The 15,274-nt window shown below is 39.4% G+C and overlaps 2 protein-coding genes across 2 annotated transcripts; one reads left to right on the top strand and one right to left on the bottom strand.

Moving 5' to 3' along the window:
• Positions 1-10,990: 10,990 nt before the first annotated feature.
• Positions 10,991-13,034, top strand: LOC109197519 (CD276 antigen-like). Its single transcript, XM_019352684.2, has 2 exons — positions 10,991-12,029; positions 12,608-13,034. Exons 1-2 carry the CDS (start codon positions 11,813-11,815, stop codon positions 12,886-12,888), a joined length of 498 nt encoding a protein of 165 aa, XP_019208229.1. The 5' UTR covers positions 10,991-11,812; the 3' UTR covers positions 12,889-13,034.
• Positions 12,902-14,985, bottom strand: LOC112847953 (zinc finger protein 227-like). The gene is made up of 4 exons (XM_025910597.1): positions 14,865-14,985; positions 13,730-14,326; positions 13,213-13,588; positions 12,902-12,930 (listed from the first exon to the last, which is right to left on the bottom strand). Exons 1-4 carry the CDS (start codon positions 14,943-14,945, stop codon positions 12,902-12,904), a joined length of 1,083 nt encoding a protein of 360 aa, XP_025766382.1. The 5' UTR covers positions 14,946-14,985.
• Positions 14,986-15,274: the final 289 nt, after the last annotated feature.

Genomic DNA, 15,274 nt, shown 5'->3' with positions numbered 1-15,274 from the left:
CTATAAGAGTGACTCAGGAGTGCTCTTGCACTGATTGATCAAAACAAGTGATTAGTATAGAAAGAAAATGAAAATAATTCAATAATGTGATAAAGTTTAAACATGTATTTCTTTTGCCAAGTTAAATTGTTGAGATATGGCTGAGTATGGAAAAGTTTGAGAGTTTGTGTGAATGTGGACAGAGGAGCTTGCTGTGTGGGTGTGATTGAGGCCTTAAAGGAGGGGTAGATTGTTCAGAGGTGCAAATTTGATTAGGAGGTGTATAAATTAGTGTTGACACATTGTTGTAAGGTGTTAGGCTGAATCTGAGTATGGTAAAGTGCCTAACCGGGGTTATTGTTGTGTACGAAACGGTGCAGCTTTTGGCGAGGTTTTCAGTGTGTCGAACGGGTGAAATTTCAGATTGTTGAAGATTTTTGAGGTTGTTGTTTTATTTTAATAGAGGGAGTTTTGATAAACATGGACATGTCTAAAAGGGCCCATAGTTTCTATAACAGTGCACTTAGAAAAAACCTGTCAGGTGATTTTGTTTTGTGTTTTGATGAGCTAATAATCAGCTCTCTTTTTCTCATTTTTGTTCTAAGCAGGCCTGCAAAAGAGTGGATAACAGCGCTGAAAATTCTCGGTGACCTTCTCCAGATTACAATAGGCAGAGGAGAAGGCTAACTCTCTGTCTAAAAGGATTGCCGCGAGCCAATCCAGTCCAAAAGCAGAAAGAACTATTTTCTTAAAAACAAAGTAAAACAAATAAATGAGTTGATGTTGCTGAGAGTGAAGACTGAATATTTGCGAGATAGTCTCCACTGTCAGCAATACCTGATGGTAATGCGTGTGAGTGAATGTGTGTAAATGGATGGTGACTGGACGGACCAGGCAGACCATAGGTTGGACCGACTGGACACTGACAAAAGACTGGACTAAGGTTGGACACATGACTGATAATTGTTCTGTTTTAACTTTTCTGTTATAACACAGGTTGGATCATAAGTGGAAAACTGAGTATAAAAGGTGATGTTCTGGTTAACACACAGGTTTTTGTTTATAGGACGTTTCAAGGATGCAGGCTGTGGATGGAGCCAAGAAAGGATTTGACATGATGATTAATTTGATTTCATTCCTTAAATACAGGTTTGAAGGGCCGGAGCATGTATGCCTAATATGATAGGACTAACCTTTTTCTTTTAATTTCCTAAGCTTGAGTTAAGGATTTTGAGTTTGTAACACATGAGATGTGTCACAAAAAGGGGGGTGTTAATATATGCGATTAGCTACATGAAAGGTGCTCTTTTAGGGTTACTAAGCAAATGTCTACGTGACCTTTCTGAGTTCTGAGAATAACTCTGTTAAGTTGACAGGAAACACGTCGAGACAGCAATATAGGGCAAATATGTTTGAGCTTGTAATTAAATGTGGGGCTTGAAAAGAGGAAGCAAATTTGGTACAGGACGTACTTGAGATGATCAGACGAGAGAAAGGAGAAGAACAGAGCACAAATACACCGAGTTGTTTATATTACAAAGAAGATCAAAAGCTTGTTAGACACAGGTTATAATGGAAGCATAAAAGGGATGAGAGGAACTTTACATAACATAGAAATCCTGCAACAATTCGTAAATTGCCCAAATACAGTGTTCAGACCGGATATGCGCTACCCGTTAAAGGGGGCGAAGAAATCAGGCCTAAGTTTGAAAAATGAAATGGGTTAACTCGATAGAGGATGTTTCCAAAGGTAGAGAAAATAATGTAGGACCTTTTACCAGGAGAAAGCTAATTGTATCTTTTACACTTTACAGTGTGCATTGAGGGAAGTCAGGAATAGTTTAAATTAGGATTGAAAAAATTAAACTAGGTGAAAAGGGGGTGTAGCAAGTAGATTTAGGGCAGTTCACAGCCTGGCGTAAACGCAAGGTGCTGTCACACAGCTTAGGTTATTTGGTTGATTTATTTTATGACAAAATAATAAGGAAATATTAAAATATACAACACGTTGAGAAGATCTCTTATGTTATATTTTAGTGTTTAACATGGAAGATGCCTCTCTGGAGCTTCTCTCCTGATGCTACTCCACCAAAAGAAGCTTATTTATAGAGACTATGTCAGCTCCCAAACAGACAACAACAAACCAAGACTAGCAAAAACAATCTGAATATAAATAATAATAAATAAAGAACAATACAGAATCCAAATCTGAACCAAAGAACAAAATAGTGAAATGTGGATTATTGGGTTTTTCTCTGTATATATGAAGTATTTGTAATGTGTATCTGCTAATGAAGGCTTGTAGAGGCCAGTTTATACTCACAAACAAGTGCTCAGCCAGACTGAAAAACAGGAAGCTTTAGTGCACAAGGCATATTAATAAATATAGACACAAAAAGAGGAACTCCCCATATAAACAACGTTCAAAAATGTGTGAAGTATAAAGTACCGAAATAACACTATATAAGTCACAGCTGATGATTCTAATGTTAGAGAGCTCTTGCAACTGGCGTCTGAGCTGTGCAGAGGTCTCTCTTAAGACAGGTACTTATGTAGGTTAGCATGAGGTTGAGTTAATTTTATACACAATGCATAACTGTGCTTGTTTAGAGTTGATGTTCTATCCAAGAGGGTTTTAAGCTTCACTGGTGAGAGTGTCCAGGTGATACATGTTGAGGGAAGATGAGAACATAGCAGGTGAATTGCATGCGCGCTTACAAACACACATGATTTAAATATAGGCCAGGCCAAAGGCCTGGACTTGATGCAGCTTTCAACTTTACAGCTCCTAACTTGTAGGAATGGCGTGGAGTGTAATGAATGAATGCAAAACATGCTTACAGACACAATCATAACAGGGGTTTATTTTACAGGGTAATGGTGGACCACAGGTTGCTTTGTTTCTGCTTAGCAACTACTGAGGTAAATGGTGTTAAAGATAAATATGCAATAAGTGAACAGGAAATGTGTGAGGGTGAGCCGGGTGAAACAAAATGTTGTAGATAATGGAAACTTGTCTAACGGGCATTAACAGTAACCTTTGCATGTTATGTATATGCTTGAGGCCAAAAGAGGCGTAAATCCAGATAGAAAATTTTGAAGTGTGCTTTTTAGCGGAGATTTAGGCTGACATGGGGATGATGTGCATTTTACTTGGGTTGTGTTTAATAAGACTAAAAGCGTTGCTCACACACATAAAGAGTATTGAGATTGAATAAAGTTAATATAATGGATAGAGCCCAGAACATGATAATATATAAGTGAAATCAAATGCAATGTGTGATTTCACTTTTATTGGGAAAATAATTAGCCAAGAAATGTGTATTGAACTCTCCACATACTTTGAAACTGCGCAACTCTGAGTGGGCAATGTAATGAAGCAACTGTTACATATTTGCATTAAACTAGCCAACATAGACTCACCACAAAATGATGTAGGATGTTGCCCTGCAGCGGGGGCAGAAAATCATTTGCAAACCAGGGATCTTATGTTGATTATCATATTCTTACTTATGTACACACACACACACAGAAGGGAAAAATTTCAAAACAAAACAAAAAACAACTTCGCTTAACCTGTCAAGCACAGGAGCAAAATAAAAATCTTTTTGGGCTTTGTTAAAATTTCTTTAGTAAAAGTGTAAAAGGCCAAACCTAGGAAGTTCGGCAAACAGGAAAGTTCCTTGAGTATCAGGAGTTAATAGTCAGGAAACATTTCTCACATTAACGCCTTATATCTGACAAATCATTGACTCATAGATGCAGATAGACATACAAGTGCACATACATCCAGATGTGCATTTAGACATTAAAAGTGTAGAGACATGTACACACAGATTGGCAAACCGGTACAGAGTCTAGCTGAAGAGCTTAACAAAGTAGACGTGGGAGTAGGGTTTGTGATTTTGCCTGATATGATATTGTGAACCAACTTTGAATAATGACAGGAACCTGAGATGAACACAGTAAGTTAGTAAGGTGTAGCAGAGAAAGGTTGTTTGTTTTCTATCCCTTACAGGAGAAGATTTCCACTAGAGAGGGACCCAGAAAAGGAGCAGAGACCACTTAAGCATGAAGTGTTTTCAAGTGGGAGCTGGTGTTTTATTGCTGGACCACCTAGAGGACATGAGGTTGTTGTCGGATTAGCTGAGTCAGGGGGCGGCTAGAGAGGGTCAGAGCGAAGGTAGTGGACCTGGGAATGGTGTAGTGACGTCTTTGGAAGACGTCAAAAGGGGGAATTGTGGAATTACAGGGATTATTTTACATAACCATCATCTTATCATTGCATTAATTATCATTTCATCGAAGCATTTATTGAAGTTGCTGGCATTATGTTATAATTGATATTATAGGGGTTATCCTAATCAAATATTAACATGTTTATTACAGGTGCAGTTATAACTACTTTAAAATGATTGAGTTAAATATATATGTATCATAACTCATATGCTGAGTATATGGTTACAGTAAAATAGTAGCTGAGCAAAGGCCTGAATGTATTCAGCTTCTTGTGGTATTTGAGTTTGCTTAGTTACAGGTGACGGAAGGATGTCCAGTCCATGGTGACCTCAAAGGCCTTAGGTCATCACTATATTCGGAAGAGTATGCCACAAGGAGGAACCTCTGTGTTTGCATTTAATTCTTAAAATACATGAATGTTCTGTACATGCAAATTATGTGCTTGTAAACGCAAGAAGGGGCGTTACAATACCCTGATGTTATAAAAGCAATCTAGAGTGTATTTTGGGTAGAGATGTACAACTGTTTGGCAGTTTACACCTCTCCACGCTGCGTGCATTCATTAAAATCAATTGTTTGATTGACCTCTTCTGGACCATCATTGTTTTACTCTCATCCTCAATTTCGAACCCATAACACCTTCTATGACTCTGTGGTGGCATCTGTCATTTTTTACAGTGTGGTATGTTGGAGCAGCGGTTTATCGGCAGCTGAGAGGAAGAGGTTGGATAAACTCATCAGGAAGGCCAGCTCTGTTCTGGGATGCACACTGGACCCAGTGCAGGTGGTGGGAGACAGAAGGACTCTGGCCAAAATAACATCTCTGATGGACAGAGTCTCCCACCTCATGCATGTAAATGCTGCTGAACTGCAGAGCTGCTTCAGTGACAGACTGCTGCATCCTAGATGCATGAAGGAGCGTTTCCGCAGGTCCTTCCTCCCTGCAGCTGTCAGACTGTACAGTCAGAACTGCTCCCAACAAACATAGATGTTTACATCTGTGCTGTAACAACTTCTACTGTTATAACTTGCACATTACTTTTCTCAGCTTATATATACACTAACTTATTGAAAGTTACATGTCTACTTTTTAATGCACAGGTACAATAAACAATCTGCACTTTTCTAATTATTCTAAATATTCTTAACTATTTAAATATCTTTCAGTATCCTGCTATTTTTGCACACTATGTGTACGCTAATTTAAACAACTGTACTGTACTCTGCTCTGGTAACTATTGTCCATGATGTAAATATGTAAAAATTGTGCTTCTGTTTTGTGTCCTGTTCTGTTTGTATATGTGTGGGTTTTTTTGCTGCTGATACAACCAAATTTCCCCTTGTGGGACAATTAAAGGATTATTCTATTCTTCTATTCTATTCTATTCTATTCTATTCAAGGAGGTGGCTCTACGGGCCGTTTTGTTCGCGACCGACACACACACACACACACACACACACACACAGAGTATATATATATATATATTCTCAATCACATTCACACCACTCTCTTATATCAGTTCCACTACATCAAGACTATTTTATGGTGGTCAGCCGTTTTATTGCCATGTATTTTGCATAGTAAGATAACCATGTCCTGCATTCAAAACCACTGAAAATGTCTATGGTGTCTGTATGTCTGTGCCTAATATTTTGCTCATTTGATCCAAAACCTATTTTTCCTTTATTTTGAAGGCAGAGGCTTAGATCCATTAGGTATTCACGAGAAAAGCATTATCACATGTCAGGATTACAGTATATCGAAAATATGTGATTATAATGGGAGTCAATGGGGCCCAAAATGGTACGAGGGATGTCAAAGGTAGTACATATGTTTATTTCCTTTACTATACACCACACCATAGAGGGGATCATTGAATTTCAAAAATAATCCTAAAATACACATCCTGGCCAAGTTTCATGCAACTAGTCTTTAAAATGACTGACATATTGAGAATCCAAAATCCAAAGTTACCCAAAATGGTCCCTTTTTTCACGAGGGACGCTCATTAAATAGTTTTTTTTTTTTTTTTTTTTTTTTTTTTTATTAATGCATGTGTGTATTTTCTTTTATATACAGCACTAATTTACAATGGGAGTTTCCAAGGTGTGTTATTGACTATGTGCACGTTAGCATATGCTACTTCCGGTGCAAAAACTCCTGTGTGGAGCTTTGTTTCCGGTGTCCTATTCGCGCCTTGTTTACGGTCCAAAACAAGTTAAGCAAATGAATGAATCAAGCGGCGATTTACATTTCTATAGATGTCTTGGGCATTTACGCAATATATCTGTAAATGATGTTCATGGACTTGTCCATATTTTTCCCCCACGCCTCAGAGCAAAAGAGAAAAGGGATTCAAATGTTATATTTCTCAGCTGTCCCTCGTTTATTGCTGGTGTTATGTTCTAAAAATAACCAGCGATAGGTGAAATCAAGTAGCCAATTTTATTTTTTGATGCATGGACATCGTGGACATCCAGTACTGCACTTCAGAGTCACACTGCTAGCAATGATGCAGCGATTCTGTACTGTACAGGAGAGACGTCACGGAGGAGATCGTCTGCAGCGATCAGGACGCAGGACACAATGTGACGTAAAAATAAGCAAAAACTTGCACTAAAAATTCCGCAAAACAGCGAGGTGAAAGGTGAACCACGTTATAATGAGGGACCACTGTAATTTTGAAGGTAAGTCACAACATACCCTTCATACATACTAATGTATAGAAACCCTCACCAGCAATCGTTCATTTTTTGTGTGGCTTTTTTCACGGTTTGTTAACATGCTGTGTAGGTGTGGACATAACGGGAAACATCTGTGACTGTTGTTCATCTGTAGTTTGAATGCTGAACATTTGCCTGTTTAAAGAATAAGACCAGTCACTATACAGAGATGTACTTCTGAATGTGGACGATGTGTCTTATGCTGCAGTGATGCAGTTCTGCTTGTGTTGAGTGATGCAAACAACCAATCGATCTAAACTCTTTAAACGTCAATCACGTGGTTACCGGCTACCGGCGAAAATAATGGAGGAAATCGGGACGGTAAGCCAATTTCTGTCTTAGGGCATTTGCGCCGCTGTGTGTTTTTGTGGTCTTCTTTTGTGGCTAATTCAGTGAATTTTGGTCTGATCGTGGTGAAACTTGGTGTGTGGAGTCAGTGATAGCTCTGGGAGCTAACCAGCCTATCTTTAACCGGTTACATGAAGTCTGAAGAATTTCTGGTTCGGTTTTGTTTGTTTAGCGGACTTCTGCGCATTTACGTAACTGCTCATTTAATCGCGGCTTATTTTCGTTGTGTTTGGTGGTTGTAGAAATGGTTTATATGACATTTTAGCTGAGATTCTGAGGTTTCTGTGGATACCACACATGTCTGGACTTATATATATAATCGTTATAACCGATTAAACGTGATCTCCTCTTTTTTGGCCCCAGTATCAGGGGCGTGGGGCTTAAGTGGTTAAACGTCAAAATCTATCATTAGATTTTTTGTGACACAACAGTGGTGAGTGTTCCCACCTTCTGCTCTTTGGAACTTAACGCAATCTTTCCGTTTTCGAGTTTTGGACATGATTTTGGAGTATATCTTCGCAGTAGCGATTTACCGCAAAGTAAAGCTACCGGAAATGTACAACCCCACATCCAGCCTCAAACCAGGAAGTTAGCATTTTCTCGTGCACATAGTCAATTGCAGGGTAAATGTCATTTAGAGCTTTGTAAAAAATATTCTAATAATATCTTTTCTTTTAACAGGAGTGACTGATTTTAAAAATGGGATTCTTTATGTCTGTGTAATATTTCATTAATCTCTGTTATTTCTCTCTATACTCAACCTTGTACATACATCAAATATTATAAATCTTACTTTGATAAATATTTAGATCTTCACACATTTCAGGGTCCAAGTGTGGGTTGACTGAAGTGTTTGTTTTTTATCCCCACAACATCCTAAACATTTTACTGTTATGCATAAACAGGAGCGAAAAATCTAAAACATGACATATGCATTACTATCTTCAGCCTCTAGGGGGCATTGTTGTTCAGGAAGTACATTCTCCTCTGACAAGCAGCTAAAAGCGCTTCTCTAACCAAAGACTGTAAATAGACAACATAAAAGTTTAGAAACAGTTAAACAGAACAGATTCACAGAAGCCAAAGTGATACTAAACATACAGCACTGACAGTGATGACAGACAACATTACAGGTCAGTTTCAAAAACAATAACACTAATACAGGGTTAAAGTTTATGAAACTGATGAAAGATTTCATTACCTTTTAAAATAGTAGTACTAATTAAAATACAAAACCTGAGAAACACAGAGGAAAGGCTGCTGAACACAGATGCACAGCAGGTGAGGAGGAGCTCGATGGAAATTAGCAAATAATGCTTGAACACAAATTTTGTTTTGCTGGAAAACTGAACAACCCAGCGCATTCAGGAGTTCAAGAACACAGAGCACACAGTCAACGCTGAACTCAAGTCTTTACAGAGAGAAAACTCCCACTTTGGAACTAAAAGAACAAAGATGCTTGATTCATTATCATTTCCTTTATTTACTTCATATTTAAAAATATAAAGGATATAATAAAGGCTTATCGTATTATTTTATTATATTATTTTACTGTATTATTTTATTTATCAAAATAGATAGAAAAAACCACTGAGACCATCACATAAACTGATGATGATCTTTATGTCATGGTCCACAGTGGGTGGCTGGAATTTCCATGTAGCTCCTGAACCTACCTGGGATCCGCCCCTGGGTAGGGCCACCTCCTCCAGCTCCTTTCACACCTGGAGCCAATTGCTGGCCATCAAACCAGAGTGATTTAAGCCAAACGCTGACCTTCATTCACCGCCAGTTTGTCATCCACCCATGTTGGTAACTGGTGCTCATGTTTCAAGTTCTCACTGTGATTTACCTTATTACTGAAACTTTCTTGTGCTGTAGTTTCTGGATTCAACTTGGCTCAAACCCTTGGCTCATGCTCTACCTTCAGATTCGGGATACCAAGCAATAGTGATGGCAGTGGCGGTCCTAGCCTATTTGGTGCCCTGGGCGAACACTCCCTCTGCCCCCCCCCCCCCCCCACACACACACACACACACACATATGAAGAGAGAGAATGCATAGTATGCAAACGGCTACTAAACAGACATCATAATTCGTCATACAATGAGAACAGGACAAATCAACAATTGACAATGACTAATTACTATTATATTAATATTATATTATTGTATATATTGTTTGGAGTTTAGTCTGTTACTGTAACTATTTTTACCATTTCTTCTTGGAGGAACTGTAACCCATATAATTAAGAAAGTATTCTGAAAGGTTTAGGATGCATGACCTGCCATTATCCAATGACACATCTGCTTACCTGTATCTTTTGCTTGTTTCTCCTTGTAGGAGCCATAATTAAATGTATTGAATTTTAATGATCACTGGGTTTTCATTTGTTTGGTTGCTATGGTGATGTGTAACGGGAGTCATGTGGGTGGTAGCGGCGACATTAAGAGGGCGTTGTCAGTCTGTCTTTCACTGGTTTGATTTTGACAGAGAGGAGGGCTGGTAGCCGTAGTTTTTGTTGACCGCAGCCAACGAGTTTCCCCTTCTTGCATTAGAGCCTGTGATGTTTTAAGAGTTTGTATTGCGAGCCGATCACATTGCTCTGTAAACTTTTCAAGCACTTTAATAAACAAGCAAGCAATTCCACCTCTCGCATTATTGCGTAAAGTTGACAGCGCGTCAGGCAAATAGGCAGGCTCAGTCCCCGGCCTCTAGCGACTGTGGAAGTCGCTACACTCCTCCTCTTCTTTCTCTTTTTTTAAACTTTAAAAACGGGTTGTGTCTGAGACTTTAAATCAACAAAATATAAAATATACATTTTAAATTATTATTGATCCCTGTATATTCATGTTTTTACTCTTAACTATTTATTGTTCGTTTACTTGCACTGCTGTAACTGGAGCCTCGTCGTCTCGTCTCTCTCTATACTGGACTGTATGTAGCGGAGATGACAATAAAGTTTACTTTGACTTCAGCAGCGAGCAGGCGCACCGAGGGCTCTCGCGCTCACTTTTCGTGTATTGATTGATTTATTGATTAATTATGCTTTATTCATCCCGAGGGAAATATAGAAAAACATCGGTGCAAATTATAACTCTGTATCATAATGTCTGGTGTTTTCGTGTTGTTGGTTTGTTTTTATTTTGTTTTATTTTGCGAGTTGGTTATTAGATGCTGCTCCAGCCAGCCCGAGAATCCCCCGCCGCCCCGCCCTCTCCTCTCTGTGCCGCAAGCAGCAGGCGTACCCCGCAAACGGAGGGCTCCCTTACTCCCAGCAAATGGGCGATAGAAAACCGATCGGTGCCTATGCTATCCCCAATATGCGCTGGCATGATGTCGGGACACCATGAGTACGAGCAATTTTTTATTTTTTTTGCCGATGCCCGTGATGCCGCCCCGGGCAACCGCCCGTGATGCCGCCCCGGGCAACCGCCCGTGATGCCGCTCCGGGCAACCGCCCGTGACGCCGCCCCGGGCAACCGCCCGTGTCGCCCGTATCAAAAACCGCTACTGGATGTGCTCACACCTGCCTGCTGCCATAACTGAGCACGCTCTGCACTGGTGACACTTCGATCCCGCAGCTGAATCGTCTTTAGGAGACGATCCTGGCGCTTGCTGGACTTTCTTGGACACCCTGAAGCCTTCTTATCAAGAATTGAACCTCTTTCCTTGAAGTTCTGACGTTGTGAATGACGATGCAATTCATCTGATCACTCTTCATAACATTCTGGAGTGCATGCAAATTGCTATTATAAAAACTTAAGCAGCAACTTTTCCAATTTCCAATATTTATGTAATTCTCACCACGACTCTTGAAGGAATCACATCCTGACTCACTATTGATCACATCTGGACGTTCACTCGGAGAGACTCTGCTTCAGTTATAAATACACTGGGTGCCCCCATCAGCTCATTAAAGGGGGTACCCATGAAAACCATTCATGAGGTTTTCAAGAGAATTAAAATATTTTAGTCAGCTTTCTGTTTTACATTTCAGTCATTTCATATGAAATATGTCTGTTTAATGTGAGGTAGACATGGACACTGACTTTGTTGCTCCTTGGCTGTTATGGTACAGTGCAGCTTTTTGAGTTTATTATCTAACACTTAATGAAAACACTTATTCAAAAAATATTTTTATTTATAATTATTTTTATTATATTTTGTTGTATATATATTTTTGCCAAATACAGTATGTTTCACACTTTCAGGTCTGGTCTCTGTTGTTGATTATGTTCTATAGATTTAAATAGCTTAGACTTTTTATTTTTTGTATCACCACCTGGTAAATCAGTCCAGCTGTAATCCAAGTGTGATTTTGGAGGAAAGACGGTGTTTTTGTTTTTCCTTGGATAAAGCTCGATGTCAAGCAAACAACTACGGGATACAACTGAAATACTTATTCACAACATCTTAATTATATACGTAAAATAAGAGAACCAAAACATGTCGAACCCCAGAAGCAGGTACTATTTAATATACAAAACCTGAGAAACAGATGAAAGGCTGCTGAACACGGATGCACAGCAGGCGAGGAGGAGCTCCGTGGACAGATTCATGTTTATATAACTGCTCGATCATATATTCAGTCAGAAGTAGGACTTCACTTTCCAAGGATCAGGTCTCCAGAGGAAACGCCTCACTCCAGCTGACAGAGGTGAACATTCAGGATGAGGGGAGATACCAGTGCCACACCAGCACCATCAGAGAAATGTTCATCATCCTGAATGTGGACGGTAACAAAACTCTTTTTAAAAAGACAGGAAAGACTAAAGCTGCCACATTTACAACCGACGCAAGAAATTGAACCACAAACAACCTGAAACAACATCATGAACCTGTATTATTAACTAAATAATTATAACAGTCTGAGTTGTTACTACAATACCTAATCAGTGATGTGGTTATTCAGCATTGTCATTACCAAATCATATGACCTCTGACCTTTGACTTATAGTTGTTAAAGTGTGTCAGAGGAATTCAGCTGAGAGCCAAAAGGACTTTCTGAGGTTTGAAGCCCCGAGGCCTGTCTGTGACACCAGGACTGATCCAGAGTCATTTTTATCACACTTCAAATACATAAAGAATACATGACATGTTACATCATTAATCATTATCTGTATTTAGAAATGCTGTGTCAAAACACTAAGACAAATGTTCTATTTTACTGTGGTCTGAGATTCATGTTTACATGATTTTTGTTCAATTAAATCATGTTAACATGAAATAAACAGAAAAGGAAAATTGTGACAACAAAATCTCTTTCTGACTTCTTTAGAAATATATTTTTCTTTTATTGTTAGATTTTTTCCAGCTCCAGTCCGTAAAGTTAATCTCCAACAAGTAGGACAAAGGATCACCTGCAGCTCAGAGGGGATCTACCCTCAACCTGAGCTCACCTGGTCCACCAGCCCTTCATCCAGCATCACCAACAACAACACAACAGCCCATCAGACTGACCAGCAGATCTACAGCATCAGCAGTTCTCTGATGCTTCCAAACAGTGACATGGATCTGAATTACATCTGTGCAGTCAGCACTGGCAGAAACAGGAAGAGAGCAACCTTCAGAAAAAGAGATTATACATCCATCTAGTGGAACATTTTCATCAGATCTTTACAGGAGATTCCATCTGAACTCTGTGGAGCCTGATCTCAAGGGTTTTAAGTCTGACACTGAAACCAGAGGATCTTTCTGTCTCTTCAGATTCACTGTGATCCAGTGATGGGAGTGATTTCAGCCCTGAGTGATCACGCTGATGTTTGCACAGAGCAGACAATGAAGTGAATGTTTTGGCACATTGGTAACAGTGAAACAGTTTATTAGTAACGTGGGATCGTTTGTGTTTCGAGTATGAACTGAGATTCCTGAAGCTCTTGTCACACTGGTCACAGCTGTAGTTTCCTTCCATGTGTGTACGTTCATGATCGTTACGATGACTTGATTGTGAGAAGCTTTTGTCACAGTGTCTGCACTTGTACGGTTTCTCTCCTGTGTGGACTCGTTTGTGTCGTTTAAAGTTACTTGCAGTGGTGAAGGATGACCCACACTGATCACAGAGGTGCTTTTTAACCCCACTGTGAATCAGTTCATGTCGTTTTAACTCAGTTGGTGTGGGGAAGCCTCTCCCACATTCTTTGCAGTATTTCAGTTTGTCTCCACTGTGCTCACGTTGATGTCTTTTTAGGGTGTCTTGCCAATTGAAAGTTTTTCCACAAAGGTCACAACGAAAGTCTTTCCCACCACCACGGTGATGACAGGGTTGAGAACTGGATCCATCTGTGTCGCTCTGCTTCTAAACAAAGACACAAACACAGTGTAAGTCAGTCCTTCAACATTTTTATCCTGAACGTCGCCTGAAATAAAGAGCATCTCTGCAGACGTCCAATTACATTTGACTGTTTCAGTTAACACAGATAACAATATAAATACATACCTCACAGTAACTGCACTTGTAGAGTCTCTTTCTGGTGTGGATCTGTTGGTGTAGTCTCAGGTGATGTGGAGATTTAAAAGTCTTCTCACACAGGTCACATTTATGAGGTCGTTCCTCAGTGTGGGTCAACATGTGGCATTGTAACTGCCTGTTGGTTGTACACTGTCTGCCACACTGTTCACAGCAGTACACATCATGTCCAGTGTGAATGCGTAGGTGTATATTTCGGTGCCCTCTCTGACTGAAGGTTTTTCCACAGATGTCACAGCTGTATGCCTTAATTCCAGAGTGGGTAACTAGATGCCTCTGTAAGTGGCCACTTTGAGTAAAAGCTCTGCCACACTGATCACAGCTGTAGGCTTTAACTCCACTGTGGATGAGTTGGTGTGTTTTTAGAGCAACCTTCCAGGAAAAAGTCTTTCCACACAAGTCACAGCTGAACGGTCTCTCTCCAGTGTGGATGACCTGATGCTGTTTTAGTTTAGTCTTCTCAGTAAAATCCTTCCCACACTCGTCACAGGTGTATGTTTTCTCTCTCTTTCTTCTCTGAGGTTTGTCGGCCTCCTGAGAGCGCTGACTTCTCGCTCCATGTTGGTCCTACAGTGACAGAGATACAAACAGAGGCAGTGAGTGAAATGCAGTCGTGGAACAAACTGAACCTTCAAACTCCCTCCATTAACACTAGTTTTAAACCTGAAGGTGGAGTGTGGCACCAAACACCTTAAAGGTCTCTTGTCCCCACCTGCTGGTAGTTCTAACACATTACATCCAACCTGGTGTTAAAAATATTTCATGACTGTTCAAAGGTTTCACTGTAGAAAACATTGGATTCATTTTTGATTAATGGCAATTAAATGTCATTCATTCATTTTCAATCTATATTAATCGCATTTCAATTTGCACGAGCAAAAAAACTCAAAAATAAAAGGAAAATACACACACTTAATGTGTTTACTGCCTGATATCGGACTACCGTTGTGGTGCTTTGGACGTATATTTTTTGGGGTGATAAAACAATATTAAGTCTATTTATACAGCAATGATCGCAATAATAATATTATTAGTATTCGTATTAGTATTAATAATAATAATAATAATAATAACAATAATAATAATAATAATAATAATAATGTACTTCCACAGCATGTATTTTATCCTGTCTTCCTTTTTTCACCCCAACCGCTCTCTGCAGATGGCCCCGCCCCTCTGTGAGCATTGTTCTTCTGGAGGTTTCTTCCTGTTAAAAGGGAGTTTTTCCTTCCCACTGTCTCCAAAGTGCTGCTCAAAGGGGGTCATTTGATTGTTGGGTTTTCTCTGTATGTATTATTGTAGGATCCACATTACAATATGAAGCACCTTGAGGTAACTATTGTTGTGATTTGGTGCTGTATAAATAACACTGAATTGAATTGAAAATTTAATTAATAACACTACTACTACTAATGATAATAGATTGTGACTTCTTAATGTTTGTAAACATAATTTGAAAATACATACTACATTATAATATACAACACAGTCATATAACAGGTTGGGAGTATGAGA

Source organism: Oreochromis niloticus, linkage group LG9 (assembly GCF_001858045.2).
Source record: "Oreochromis niloticus isolate F11D_XX linkage group LG9, O_niloticus_UMD_NMBU, whole genome shotgun sequence".
Taxonomy (NCBI): domain Eukaryota; kingdom Metazoa; phylum Chordata; class Actinopteri; order Cichliformes; family Cichlidae; genus Oreochromis; species Oreochromis niloticus.
The sequence above is the reverse complement of the archived record's forward strand: the minus strand, read 5'-3'. Positions and strand labels throughout refer to the sequence as shown.